The 15,801-nt window shown below is 38.2% G+C and overlaps 1 protein-coding gene across 2 annotated transcripts in view; it reads right to left on the bottom strand.

Moving 5' to 3' along the window:
• LOC121727482 (angiomotin-like protein 2) overlaps positions 1-15,801 on the bottom strand; it is a 42,474-nt gene that overhangs the window by 9,640 nt on the left and 17,033 nt on the right. For both annotated transcript variants that reach the window (XM_042115361.1, XM_042115360.1), the window contains exons 5-12: positions 15,022-15,229; positions 14,601-14,827; positions 14,015-14,198; positions 4,864-5,013; positions 2,797-2,905; positions 2,311-2,456; positions 1,352-1,491; positions 571-768 (exon numbers count right to left, since the gene is read on the bottom strand). In XM_042115361.1, the coding sequence (XP_041971295.1) occupies positions 571-768; positions 1,352-1,491; positions 2,311-2,456; positions 2,797-2,905; positions 4,864-5,013; positions 14,015-14,198; positions 14,601-14,827; positions 15,022-15,229 (1,362 nt within the window). The remainder of the gene's footprint in view (positions 1-570; positions 769-1,351; positions 1,492-2,310; positions 2,457-2,796; positions 2,906-4,863; positions 5,014-14,014; positions 14,199-14,600; positions 14,828-15,021; positions 15,230-15,801) is intronic.

Below are 15,801 nucleotides of genomic sequence, written 5' to 3'. Positions count from 1 at the left end.
GAGTACGATTAGAAATAGCTCAAAAACAAACATACAGATAAAGTGCTCGGCGATTTTTTTTTTGGTAACAAAAATAAACGACGTACAAAAAAGAGGATAGCAAAATACCTAAAGCTAAAACTGTCTCACCACTTACTAATAAAAATAATTACCCAGTGGCTATGCTCTACAAATTCTACAATGTTTTATTCTTAACTATCAAGCACCTTTTCCAAAATCCTAAATCAGTTCACATTATAAAGCGTAACTATTAATAATTGTGTACCTATTTTTCTTAGTAAGACGGAAACTGTGTACTGTATGACGTCAGTGTACCACTAGTGTGTGCTCGTGTGGGTGTGCACTGTGTATGACGTGTACTGATAAACCGATTATTAATCTTGAGCGGGCAACACTAGCTGCGTCGGCTCAGGCGAATCCCTATGCAGTCGATGATGATTCGAGTTCTAACAAATTGGCGAGGTGTCGCATTTAGTTTTTTAAAAGTGGAGGATACTGTGATTGTGTCAATACAACTCGCTGCATGACGGATATTCGGCTTTTAATTTGCACTCAGTAGTCAGTACGTACTTGGGTATGGATGCAGCGGAGACGGCGGCCTGTCGCAGCGCGGCCTCCTCCAGGTACCGCTGCTCCCACTTGGCGCACTCGCCCTCCAGCGCCAGCAGCCGCTCGTCGCGCTCGCGCAGCTGCCGCCGCAGCTCCGCCGCCCCGCCCTCCGCCCCGCCCCCCGCCCCCGCTCCCGCGCCGCACGAGCACTCGCGCTGCCTGAATGTGACGTCATGTTACTACATTACTAGTATATAAGCAAAATAATCAAGGGAGACAGCAACAGACCTAAGACAGAATTCAAAAATACTTTGCAACCCGCTGCGTTACGCCTCAAGACACAACAAATTGTAAATTTGATACTATCGATAATGATACTATTATGTGTGTTATACTTGCGGTGCAGACTTGCAGAGCACTGTCGCTGTATTCTTTATATTGTACGGCCGGCGCCTCGTCACTTGTCAGTATGATCTAGATCTTGTATGTATCTTGAATCATTACGGCTCGATACAATCCTCGTAAAGCAGTAAGATATTTACCCTTTTTTTTTTTTGCTATACAGAACAGCAAATTTTTCTTTAAATCGATTCACAAACGGCCGAATAATCGATGAACATACAAAATAATCCACATCCTCCTCCATTAATCCATAATATACCGTCGAAAATATAAGGAGGGTAAGAAATTTGCTCGGGTTAAATCAACTCAATATCAGTCATGAATCATGATCTGTCTGGGTTTGCCATAAAGCAACCGAATTACTAAAGTCCGCCATCTGCCTCAACTTCCCTGACCGTACCTGAGCGCTTGCAGCTCCTTCTCGAGCTGTGCGCGCAGCTTGCGCTCGGTGTGCTCGCGGCGGTCGGACGCCTGCTGCAGCGAGCCCAGCGCGCGCTGCAGACCCATCACGCGGTCCACGTAGCCCGACGCGTGACGACACTGTACAGTGTACACGCAAGTGTTACTAGTGAAATAGGAATGTTTAGGGCCTGTTTCACCACTTCCTGATAAGTGCCGGATAAGCTATCCACAACATATCTGACAAGTGACAGACACTCCATACTCTATCTGTCAGATAAGTTGGGGATAGCCGATCCGGCACTTATCAGGAAGTGGTGAAATAGGCCCGTGAACTGGTAATTTCGTAGCAGTCGTTCTTTTAAATAAAGTTTCAAGTAACAAAGTCACGATATAAAGTAGCAATTAATGTGCGTCGTTGGTGATACTTAGAGACTTTACAGAATGAAATATAATGTTATATTATAAGCAACTTTTGCTATGTAAGCAACTTCCGTGTAACACATGCCTCAGCAGCGCCTTTTCTAACACAGGTGCTTTTTAAAGCAGACGAGTTGCTTATGTTCATGATTATGTTTAACCTCCAAATTCCAAAATCTCGAAATGGAACCGATTATCATCTCGTATAAAGCACAGTAAACCATAAAGTTAATATACCTAGCGGAATAGAGAAACAAAGACCTGAGCAAGAGATATGTCACTATCAGTAACACTGCGTGGTAAAAAGAGACGTGTGATACATGACAGCAGCACTCTTTTTTGACGTCCAGTCGGCACGTGCCGCACGTTGACAATTTAATCTCATAGAATTCATGTTCAATCATGCTTGTGTAAGTGTATACGTACACATATTTTTACACACAGATGAAACCGGTTTCGGTTACGTTTGACAGCTCGAGATTGTTGCTTTATTCCGCTAGGTATATAAACTTTATGCAGTAAACGTTTATCCAGTCCTACCTCCTCCTCAAGTCGGACGACGTTGGCCTGCGCGTTGGTGAGCGCGGTGTCGAGTATGTCGATGTGCGTGCGCTGCTCCTGTAGCGTCGCCCGCTGCGCAGACATCTCGATCTCCTGACGCTCCTTAGCGCACGCCAGCTCCTTGTCTACAATCATAATATTATGGTCGATAATTACATATGATTTCGTACTCCTTTTCAATACATATTGGTTTAAATGTAAACCATAATATAAATAAAAGCCGTACTTAAACTGAACCAAATAAATGTACCATTTCTGATCGTGGCCGCCTGAGCTTTGTTTGAGTATGCATAAGGGTTAAGTTTTAACTATGTTGTATTTTTAGTTTCTCTGCCTATAAAAATAAATAAAAGTATGTATTTATGTTACTTTGTAGCTCTCGCATTGTTAGTAATATTAAGGCAAATAAAAATATTTACATAATACAATTACATCAGTGGCCTGATAACATAGTTAACTAATTACTTTGAGTGATTAGCTGGGCGATGAGCATTTCTCGATTCTGTAATTCTTTTCGTAGAGACTCAGCGTTGCCATCGGATTCTGTTCGAACGCCTTGCGAGAGAAGTTCCACCTGCGAAGTTAGAAATCAAGCATGGTAATGTCTGATTTGACTCATTTTTCCAAAAAAAAAACAAGGCTATAAAGAATCAAGGCAAAAAAAAAACAAGTCCTTCATACGGGGCCAGACTGACGTGGTGAGAAGAGACCAAAGATCATCATCTATACTAATATTATAAATGCGAAAGTATCTCTGTCTGTCTGTCTCGCTTTCACGCCAAAACTACCGAACCGATTGTAATGAAATTTTGTATACAGATAGTCAAAAGCCTGAGAAAGGACATAGGCTACTTTTTTACTGGAAAAAAGCGTTGTAAAGGGGTGAAAATGCGTAAATTTGTTCAAATTAAGTTAGTTCCAAAAATTCAAAATAGAGGGCGCCGTGCGTCTCCTACATCGCGCTAACGCTAGCCCAGAAGTCGTTCTATAAGAGGTGGTATTTTTTTTCGATTGTTATTTCTTTTTTACGTTACTTATTAAAATCAGTACTCTATCTATGCAGTTACATAACCTTAAACCTATCAATGATAAATAGTTTATGGGTAAAGTTGTGTATTGGGGGGCGAAATAAGCTTAAAAATTTGGCATAAAATATGAAGATTAATTAAAAAAATTTAAATATTATATGCACACTAATAGGGTTGTTGAGGAAGTGATTATGAGGAAGAGGAGGAAGAGGAATTTTCACGCGTAAATTTAGAGGATGCGGATGAGGAAGAGGATATTTTTTGAGGAAGAGGATGCGGATGAGGAAGCGGAAGAGGAAGCGGATGAGGAAGAGGATGATAGGAAATTATAAATACTAGCGGACCCAACCCAAAAGTCTTTGTCCTGTCTATCCATATATTTTTTTTTTTATGAAATAAGGGGGCAAACGAGTAACAAGTAAAAGGTAAAAAGTAAAAGGGCAAAGGGTCACCTGATGGAAAGCAACTTCCGTCGCCCATGGACACTCGCAGCATCAGAAGAGCTGCAAGTGCGTTGCCGGCCTTTTAAGAGGGAACAGGGTAATAGGGGAGGGTAAGGATGGCAAGGGAAGGGAATAGGGGAGGGTAGGGCAGGGAATAGGGTAGGGGATTGGGCCTCCGGTAAACTCATTCACTCGGCGAAACACAGCGCAAGCGCTGTTTCACGCCGATTTTCTGTGAGAACGTGGTATTTCTCCGGTCGAGCCGGCCCATTCGTGCCGAAGCATGGCTCTCCCACGTAAACTAGGTACATACATTACACAAAAAATAATTAAAAGGGCATTTTCCAGTGGACCAAACTATGAATCTAAACCATTCTCAAAACACATACAATAAAGAATCATCAAAAGCGGTCTAGCAATTAAGGAGGAGTTCAGTAACATACACAACACACGCACACAAAAAAGATGGATACGCGACGCACATGCGCAGTGAAATTCCTCATAAGTTCCTCTTGAATTTTGAGGAAGCGATAGCGGAAGCGGATTTTTTATTTTTATTTATGAGGATGCGGTAACGGTTGAGGAACCCAATATTGCGGAACTTCCTCATTATGAGGAAGCGGAAGAGGAATCCTCAGCAACCCTACTGACACTGCACAGCTGTTTTGATTTAAGGGGTACCAGCTGGGTTTTTTTATTAAAGCTTTTGACACTAATTTGTCACCAACCAACCAAGCCAACTGAAGTCCACGCGGACGAAGTCGCGGGCAACAGCTAGTCATATTATAAATCATCACCTTGATAAGTGACAGTCTTCCACCGTGCGTTTTTCGCGTAACTATCTGCCGCGCACTTTAAAACTCTGGAACCAACTGTCACCAGCAGTATTTCCGGATCTTTAAGAAGACAGTGTATTCATTCTTAAAAAGCCGGCTGTAGCTCTTCTAATGTTGCGAGTGGTCATGAGCGTCGGTAATTGCTTTCCATCAGGTGACCTGTTTGCTCGTTTGCCCCCTTTTTTTATAAAAAAGAAAAAGATATTTACAAAAAAGACAGTGTACCTGGTGTTTGAGCGCGCGGTTGAGGTCGTGTAGTCGGCGGCAGTCGGTCTGCAGGCGCGTGCGGGCGGCGCGCTCGAGCCGCTCCCGCCGCTCGCACGACCCCACCAGCTCCGAGTGCGCGCTGCGGATCTTCTCCACCTCCTCCTCCAACTGATAACACGACACATTCTTTAGGGCAGTGGTCCCCAACCTCTTTTTCACAAGGACCACACCAAAAACATGTCTTGGTGTCGCAGGCCGCAACAAAAATGTTTAGGATTAAAAAATAATATCCTTCAAAATTAACAATTTCAAAGTGGATAAAAATTCGCGACTTTCACGATGACTACATTTAGCCGAAGGCGTGAATTTAAAAATGGTTTAACATCACGCGGGCCACAGGCGGCGCGGCGGCGCGGCGCGGCGGCGGGGCGCATGCAGACCGCGGGCCGCGGGTTGGGGATAGCTGCTTTAGGGCCATAACACAGTGATATTAGGTTCTTACATATGAAATTGGCGTTTTGTATGGGATGAATATAAAGTCGATTTTTTTTATAATATATTAAATTAATCAAAGTATGTACCATACTTATCAATGCATTTTTGCCATTTTAAGGCGAGGATAAACCCCAATTTGTTATTCCGTGACTCCCGGTTTACCTAGTTCCAATATAATAACGAAGTGTTAAAAAATATGAAATATAAAGCACAATATTTAAAATACCTTAAACCATAAACATTTTAATAAAACGTAATACTTTGTCTTTACGTTTTATTAAAATATTTAATTTACAAACTCACCTCCGAAAAAACTCTATTTCATCGAAATATAAGTATTAACTAGGATAATTATACATTTTATTTGAATAAATTGTTAGTAAATCTATATTAAAATCTCTTTAACCGAACGATTTTGTTTCCTAATATTTATTTCCAAAAATATTTAAAAAAAACATGTAAAATAGAGAAGATCCGCCCGAGTAGTTCCAGTTTTATGCTAAGCTAAAATGAATCTAATAAGATTCATTTTACACAAGCGTATACGCATCGCAATAGCGATGCGTATACGCTTGGGTCGCTTGGTCTTTGGTTGTGTGCAAGGTTATCGTTTTTGATTGAGATTAATCCATTATCCAATCCATTAATGATAGAGATTAAAATTAAGGGTAGTTCGTTGATTCCTTTACTAAAAAAAACGGAGAGACGAGAGTCAATAAATTCTTTGAATGCGGTTTGGACTGCCACATCAGAGTTGAATTTTTTTCCTTGTAAAAAAATATCGAAATTCCGAAAAAAAAATGGTAATATGTTGGAGCAAGGTCCGGGCAGTACGGTGGATGTCGCAAACATTCCAATTGCAGCTCCTCCAGTTTTACTGCTGTCTGTTGTGCAGTGTGTGGTCTAGCGTCGTCCTAAAGCAGTAGTGGCCTAGAGTGATTGACCAGCCTTGGTTGTTTAGCAGCTAGTTCTTCCATCATGGTTTGCAGTTGCTGACAATAGATATCTGCCGTAACCGTTTGGCCAGATTTTAGAAAGCTGTAGTGAACGACACCGGCACTAGTCCACCAAACACTCACAAGTAACTTTTTCCGAGTAAATTTTCGCTTAGGGCAGGATTTGGCTGATTCTCCAGGGGACAGCCATTGCGACGAACGCTTCCGATTATCGTAAAGGATCAATTTTTCATCATATGAGTCACTCACGGCCGAAAATACCAACATTTGTTGCGATTTACTTCATGATAAATTTCATTCAAGTTTACTACACATTTAAAAATAAACCACCGCATTCATTTTGATTACTCACTCGCGTATTTATAATTTATGACAAAGTAGCTAGGTCGTAAGGAACAATATTTTACAAAAAAATATTTAACCAGATTCGTAGATATTCGTTCGAAGATATATATTCGTAGATACTACGAATAATAAAAACTATTCAAATGCTATTAGGTACGACGTGGGTACGATTTACGTGCTTTTGGAAAGTTGCAACAGGGAAAGTGCGTGACATGTGACTTGTGAGGGACAAATACTATCACTGTCTCGTATCGAAACTCGGAAAAGGTATAGGGCTATAGGCGATCTATCGCAATCTATACTATTGTTACGGAACATGGTATACGGACACGTAGTGCCATCTAGCGACAAACCAGCAAAACTTACCGAGGGAACACAGGCAACATAAATCCCCTACTCAATACTAGATGGCGTTAGGTGCGCTAGTACATACTCGAATAGACTGTGCTCGAACTTTCTAGAAGTGTCTTGTTTACGTGTTTACCGGTTTATTTTGTTTATGTGTTTATGTGTTTAGTTGTTTATGTTTATTGTGGTACATGCTCGAGCCTCCTAGAAAGTTCCCGATTCACGTAAACAAGTTATCGAGTTGTTACGTGCAAGGGTTCGAGGATTTGGAGAGGAAGACCTGGTGACTCTCTTGAAGACTTTATTAACACTGCACTAAACACTAGGTCACAACACTAAGCACTAGGTCCAATCACTAAGCACTATCACTGACCTAGGTCGTAGCCAAGTCGCAGGTTTCACTGGTTCACTCACTATTGATCACTTATTGTCACTGTGAAATCGCCCCGAAGATCGCTCAGATCGAACTGAACTGCCGGGCCTGCCTGCTGCTTTTTATATGGCGAGACGAATTCCAGAAAGTTCCCGATTTACGTAAACAAGTAAACAACCGTGGGAACTTTCTAGGAGGCTCGAGCATGTACCACAATAAACATAAACAACTAAACACGTAAACACATAAACAAAATAAACCGGTAAACACGTAACTTCTAGAAAGTTCGAGCACAGTCTATTCGAGTATGTACTAGCGCACCTAACGCCATCTAGTATTGAGTAGGGAATTTATGTTGCCTGTGTTCCCTCGGTAAGTTTTGCTGGTTTGTCGCTAGATGGCACTACGTGTCCGTATACCATGTTCCGTAACACTATCTATACTAATATTGTAAATGCGAAAGTATCTCTGTCTGTCTGTCTCGCTTTCACGGCAAAACTACTGAATCGATTGTAATGAAATTCAGTACACAGATAGTGTAAAGCCTGAGAAAGGACATAGGCTACTTTTTAACTGGAAAAAGGGGTGTGTATGCGTCAATTTGTTCAAATTAAGTTGGTTCCAAAAATACATAACAGATGGCGCTAAGAGTCGTAGATCGCGCTAGCGCTTGCTCTTACGTGTTTCTATAAGAGGTGGTACCATCTCAAGTTATATTTTTCGATTGTTAAACACGCTTTTTCAGTACTTTATCTATGCAGTGACGTAACCTTAAACCTATACCAATGATAAATAATTAATATAGTTTATGGGTAAAGTTGTGTAATGGGGGCTAAATAAGCTTTAAAATTTGGCATAAATAAAGTTTAATTTAAAATAATGAAATATTATGTGCACACTGCACAGCTGTTTTCGGGTAAGTATTTTGATTTAAGGTGTAGTAGGGTTTTAAAAAGCTTTTAAGAGGGATACTGACCCAAAAAATCAAACATCGTCCTTCTCTCTTCTCACTCACGCCCGTCCTTCATATGCCAGGTGAAAAGGACGACGCGGAATCATCGTCAAGTTAGTTTTACTTTTTAAATAATTATGAAAAAAGTATTTTGAGTTTTAGGTTTTATCAATGCCTTTTTAGAAATTAAAAAATATTAAAGAAAAGACAGCAAACTTCAAAGAATCCAAGCAAAAATGTGTCTAAAACAAGGTTTTTTGTAAAAAAGAAACTATCGAGACTTTTTTTAGGAACCGTGTTTTCGTCTTGAGCTTTTAATCTTCATGAACTGCAGTTACTTGTCTAAAAAAATCAGTTTTCTAGACCTTACAGATTTTGAGATCTGCCTTTTTAGAAATTAAAAAATATTAAAGAAAAGACAGCAAACTTTGAAGAATCCAAGCAAAAATGTGTCTAAAACAAGGTTTTTTGTAAAAAAGAAACTATCGAGCATTTTTTCAGCAATCGTATTTTCGTCTTGAGCTTCTTGAACTGAAGTTACTTGTGTAAAAAAATCAGTTTTCTAGACCTTACAGATTTTGAGATCTAGGTTTAAGTGTATAGGCAACGAGCTTTTGCCCGCGGCTTCGCTCGCGTTAAAAAGTATTATTATTATATACAAACTTTCATCCCCTATTTGAACCCCTTAGGGTTGGAATTTATCAAAATCCTTTCTTAGCGGATGCCTGCGTCATAACATCTACCTGCATGCCAAATTTCAGCCCGATACGTCCAGTGGTTTGGGCTGTGCGTTGATAGATCACTATGTCAATCAGTCAGTCAGTCACCTTTGAGTTTTATGTAATATATAGAGTTAGGGTCAAGTGCATTCTTAAATTTGACAACAATTTTGTTGACACCGCGCGCTATAAACTGAAGTCCACGCGGACAAAGTGGCGGGCAACAGCTAGTCATTAATAAATCAAACGTCGCGGATTTCCCTTTCGTTTTCTTCCATTCATGTAATACTAAATGTCCCACGCGGCTTCGCTCGCGTAAATTAGGAATTTTACCGAAATTTATACGTGGGAGAGCCATGCTTCGGCACGAATGGGCCGGCTCGACCGGATAAATACCACGTTCTCACAGAAAACCGGCGTGAAACAGCGCTTGCGCTGTGTTTCGCCGAGTGAGTGAGTTTACCGGAGGCCCAATCCCCTAACCCCTACCCTATTCCCTTCCCTACCCTCAACTATTCCCTTCCCTTCCCTTCCCTACCCTCCCCTATTACCCTATTCCCTCTTAAAAGGTCGGCAAAGCACTTGCAGCTCTTCTGATGCTGCGAGTGTCCATGGGCGACGGAAGTTGCTTTCCATCAGGTGACCCGTTTGCTCGTTTGCCCCCTTATTTCATAAAAAAAAACCGTAGGTACATTTTCCCATAAAAAATATTTCCCCCGTTTTTCCCACATTTTCCTGAGTTTCTTCGGTCGTAGTAGTCTTAGCGTGATAATATAATATAACCTATAGTCTTACTCGATAAATGATCTATCTAACACTGAGATAAGTTTTTAAATCGGACCTGTAGTTCCTGAGATTGACGCGTTCAAGCAAACATACTCTTCAGTTTTATAATATTAGGTAGGTATAGATTTTTTAAATTATCGCTTGACAAACTCGAGTCTAGATCTAAAAGACTATGAAATGGTATAATATGGTAGTGATGATGATGATGATGAATGTAATTTGCATAGTAGCATATGCTTTCTGTTCTTAAAACAACGCCGAAACTCTCAAACTTGTATCTATAAAGAATCAGGAGTTCTCTCAGCACCTTTCGAACCACGGTATACCAGGTATATCTCGGTGCAAAATCTTACTTGTTGGTAGCATATGCTTAGAATACTTCTCACGAAACCGAAGTCACCACATGTTTCCCTATAAGTTTTGAGGAGTTCCCTCGATTACTTATGGATCCTTCATCAGATCACCACTTTTGTGAATATAATACCAAATTGGGCTGATACACCAAAAGAAAAATTTTGAAAATCGGTTAACAAACGGCGGAGTAATCGTTGAATGTAAGAAAACGAACATAACACCTCCCCCATTTTGAAAGTCGGTTAAAATTGTAGCCTATGTGTTATTCTGATGTATAAGCTATATTATTGTAAAGTTTAATTAAAATCCGTTTAGTAGTTTTTGCGTGAAAGAGTAACAAACATCCATACATCCACACATCCATACATCCAAACAAACTATCGCCTTTATAATATTAGTAGGAAGGATTTAGCGCAGACTTACCCTGACAGAACTTCAATCTAATAATATATTATAAACTAAAAAGACCTGTGCGTCTAGCATGCGTCCAACGAGATATCTCACTCTCGAGTGTAGATAAAAACTGCTCTTCTCATAATGTCAAAATCTCGACAAAACTCGATAAAAATGTGTTGTCATGTTAGGTTTCGCTAATTTTGACGACAGATCTACGGGCATTTTCAAAAAAATGTGTACCCCTGGTTTTTACCTTGTCCCTTGACTTCGCTACAGATTATTTGTAAAAAATTACATACTAACATTTTGTAATTTTAATGTAGGAGCATAAACAAGTTTTCTTTTATTAAAATACATTCACGTTTGTATATAATTTTATTTAGTATGAGATTTATAAGGGTTTTTAAGTACCGAAACCTATTAAATTCACCTGTCCCCTTCCCAGAAGTTGTAACAAAATCTTTAATAACTATTTTTTTTCTTAAAGTAAGTTACTTAAAAAACATATGTTAGATTCTTAAATACTTAATGTATCAATTGAATGTCTTGTTATTGAAAAATCTAACATAATTTAACTACAAATTAATTAAAATTATAATCATGAAAAAACAACCCGGCCGGAATGTTCGGTTTAGTGACCGTTTTTTTTAGTTTTATAAACATACTACAAAAATATTTTCGGCACTAAATGATAGCACTATATTTCATTGTACATCGAGAAACTTCAATTTAAATTTAGTAGTTAAAAATCTGCTACAAGACGCGGACGCAGGTTGGATGGTTCTTCAGGAACGGTTTATTTGTTCAGATAAGTGACCATATTTTGTAAGCATTATTATACTTTCTCCAACTGTTTTTACTGTTGACACGTTGCAAAATTAGTTTAGTATTTAGTATAAAAAATGAAATTGTGATAACTATTATCGGTTATTTACAAACACTTTAAAAGTAAAAGAAAGTAATATTACGTGACTTCCGACTTGTGACTTTTCGTATGGTCACATATAATGGAACGGACAAGTCACAACAGGCGGAAAGCATAAGGCTTAGTTCACATTTTAAATAAATTATTTTTTTATTCACAGATTTTATAAAGAAAATTGGAGATTTTTAAACTGGTACGATTAACGTACAAATATATTTTTTATTACTTATGTGTTAAGGTGACGCCGCGTTAAAGTAAAAAACCGATTTGGATATGTTTTAGATTGCTAGTTTTCTATGAAAGGCCGGCCCGGCCTCTCACAGAAAACAAGCAACGGAACAGCAAAAAATGGAAAGGGCGTAAGCGACAAAATAGTTTTGTCGCGTAATTTAAAAACCATAAATACATTTCATATAAGCTATGGGCAAATTAAAGTGTATGCTTGAACCAATCCATGTACATTTTTGGAAGCTTAAATCACTCTCCTCTGTAGGGAAAAATAGGAATCCTTTTTTTTTTACACAGGTCTATTTGATTGATTATTCTGTGTTATAAAAGTTGACCAATCGTGTTATGCTATGGGTAAATCAAAGACAAAGACATGATAAATACTGACAATGAACTTTAATTTCTTAGCTTTAGTTATTGCTGAGAAAAATCGATATCGCTACAGCCAAATCATAAAGGCGTCGACTTTACTTAACAATAACAAATATACTATTTAAAATTTAAGTACCTAAAAGTTTTATGTTTTTTAAAAATTTTGATTTTATTTCCACTACTTTTCTATCAGTAAAGTTGAAAATCATTTTGTGTCGTTGATATTTGCAGATTTATAATAACTAGACATCAGATTATATGCATTTGCATACTTGCATATGCAAATGCATATAATGTCACTTTTTAGGCGATAGTGCATATTTTGGCAATTTTTCGTTGATAGTGCATATTTCGGTAGTTTAACTTCCATGGGCATTAAGATTGCAATCGGAAAATGTTGGTAGAAAATTATTATTGGCGTATAATAAATAAATAAAAAGTCTTTATTTCAAGAAATTAAAAATCCTGGATTTTATGAAATTATAAAAATTGGCGCTTTTATTAATGTCACTACCGGAAAAGTCTTCAAAAAAATAATAAATTTTAATATTAAGTGACTTTTGATTGTGCATATTTTGTGCATATTTCGACCATTTTTCGTGCATATTTGCATGGATATTTCGGCACTTTGATCGTGCATATAATCCGATGTCATTAATAACTTAGGAATTCGTAGACATGTGAACACATCTTTATGATTATGAGATGTTCGTCCCTCTAATTATTGAAGTTAAATCTATGAAATCAAAGAATTTTTTACTTTTATAAGTAGTGCAACAATAAAAATGTTTAAATAAAAGGTTTTTGTGTTATAAAAACTCCTTTAAATATGTTAAATATTACTTACTCATGTAAAAAAATGAAAAATAACCTAGTGGTTGGGTCACATAGTCACACTATGGATTAAAAATAATTGCTACTCTTGTTGATCCTTGAAATTATCTAAATTTTTTTTAATAAACAATTAAATATGCATTTCACTAGATTAAATTAACGAAGAAATCCATTTATTGCTGTATTTTTTTGTATTAAATTATATTTTACATTTAGTCGCACAACGGAATCTGTTTCGTCGAAAATTCGATTTTGTTTCAATAATATCAGAATAATATAACGTTTTCAGCGTTCTTTTTAACTTATTCCATTAGTTCAATATTTTTCCTTGTATATGACATTCAAAAAAAGGTAAATAAATGACCTTAAAAAATATAGACATATTTTTGCAAGGGTACACGTTTTTTTGAAAATGCCCCTACACGAGAAAAAATGTATGTCATGTTAGGTTCAATAGAGATGAAGAAACAAACCATCAAACATCGAGAAAACATGTAGACAACATTTTCTCGTTGGCGCACGCTAGGCGCACAGTAGGAACTAGCTCTATATCTATAGGACATAGGTCTTTTATCTTACTTGATAATAATTACCATCCATACTTCCATATCCATACTTAATAGTTAATATTATAAAAGCGAAAGTGTTGTCTGTCTGTCTATTTGTCTGTTACTTCTTCACGCCCAAACCACTTGACAATTTTTTTCTGAAATTTGGTATGAAGATAAATTGAGTCCCAAGAAAGCACATAGCATACTTTTATTCCGAAAAAATGTGCAGTTCCCGTGCGATATAAACGAATTTTGGCGTAACGGAGTGGTGGGCGTCATTTAGTAATAATTGAAGACAATATGAGTGAATGAATCACGTAACTAACAATTTGAAAACCACAACATCACAAATAGAGCGGTAAAATGATTGAAAAAAAAAATGTGTATGCTGTAGCTAGATAATGAAGTAGTTAAGTTGCAAGGTTTATTCAAATTACAAAGTAAAAACGAGTAATTGTCCGTATGTTACAATTTTACAAAATGTTAGTTACGTGGTTCATCCACTCGCGTCTTTAATTATGATGAATCCTCGTACCTTGTTGGTCTTAGCGAGTCGTCCGCACGCATCAGCGAGCTGACGTTTCAGCTGGTGGTTCTCCGCGGCGAGGGTGTCGAGGACGGCGGCGAAGGCGTCCTCCTCCGCCTCGCCCTCCGCCTCCCCCTCGCCGCTGCACCACCCGCTCGACTCCGACCCGCCGGGCACGCCGCGCACACCCACACTGAACATGTTAAGATAGTCACTATGTAAATGTAACTCTATATGTAACAGCTAATATCATAATATGTAATATATGCTAAAGAGCTGCATTCTGTCTGTTATCTCTTCTCGTATTAACGGCTGACACTGGATAGTCCTATATGACTATCCTATTATATGTCCTATCCAGTTTGTTGTGAAAAAAATCTACTATTTCCACGCGATAAATAAATTTCAAAAGGTTTTATCGTTATATCGCCATATTAGCTTCGCCGCAGGTAACAGAATTAGGATTTAGGGCAAAAAAAATTAGCTACTTTGTTATCCTAAAGGGAATTCTTACAATATACTAAAAATAAGTTGGGAGTGTTTGAGGTTCTGTGCTATGTCGAAGCCGAGTTTTACATACGAAAAACATACAAACCTAGTCAGATCCGGCTGTGAACGAGACAGGCTGAGCTTTTCCTTGCTCAGCTTAGCCTTGGAGCCCTTTCCCTTTCTCTCCTCTCGCGGCTTAGACGAGCACCTGACGGAGAGAGGCGAGGCCGGGGGCGTGGGCCCTCGGGGCGTCGGCGACTGCGCCACCTCCTTCGCCAAATGTTTGAGCACCGACGACTGATTGAGAAAATCATCCGGGATCTCGGTTATTTCCTGCGGTAAAGTTTAAAATGTATAGTTAGTAAAATATAATTTATATTGTTTCCTTTCTTATTCACGTATTCAATTGACAGTGTTACTTGTAAATAAAGTTAAAGAAATTTAGCAATAAGGCAATAATTTATAACTTAATGAAAGAAAAATATATTGCAAGAAACTATTGTTAGGTAACTGGTTAAAATGCATACTTGAACGCCTTGATCAGGTGGACTCGTATAAATCCTTTGACCTCCGATGTCTATGTAGTTAGCAGTTCCAGAAATTGGTTGTTCCTTGTGCACTTTTGGCAAGGGTATACCACTTGGTTTTTTGCTGCCATCGCTTTTCTTTAGCGTGTGGTAGGGAGAAGATTGGCTGGGTGAATGTTTGATTTCACTACTAGTCCTTTCATGCTCCCTACAATCGATTATAATAATTAAAATCCTTATTATTCTGTACATTTTTTGTTATTTACAGTAGTAGTTAATGCTAAATTGGACATGGGTAGGCAGGGGCGGATCTTGAATTTGTGGGGCCTTGGGCTAATACTGCTTAGGGGCCCTACCTAATTACTCAACTAATTGCCATTTTGACAAGAAACTGTTTTCTGTAGTAATGTAGGTATATCTATATTCTATACTTAATATTATAAAGCGGAAGAGTGTGTTAGTTTGTTTGCTTGTTTGTTTGAACGCGCTAATCTCAGGAACTACTGGTCCGATTTGAAAAATTCTTTCAGTCTTAGATAGTCCATTTATCGAGGAAGGCTATAAGCTATATTTTATTAATCTAAGACTAATAGGAGCTAAGAAATAGAAAAACTTCTTATTTGAACTTGGCTTATTTGAACGCGCTAATCTCAGGAACTACTGGTCCGATTTAAAAAATTCTTTCAGTGTTTGATAGCTCATTTATCGAGAAAGGCTATATTTTATCATGCTGAGACTAATAGGAGCTAAGAAATAGAGGAAAATGTGAAAAAAAATGGT

The sequence above is a fragment of the Aricia agestis genome, chromosome 5 (assembly GCF_905147365.1).
Source record: "Aricia agestis chromosome 5, ilAriAges1.1, whole genome shotgun sequence".
NCBI classification, from domain to species: Eukaryota; Metazoa; Arthropoda; class Insecta; order Lepidoptera; family Lycaenidae; genus Aricia; species Aricia agestis.
This window is presented reverse-complemented; position numbering and strand designations above follow the sequence as displayed.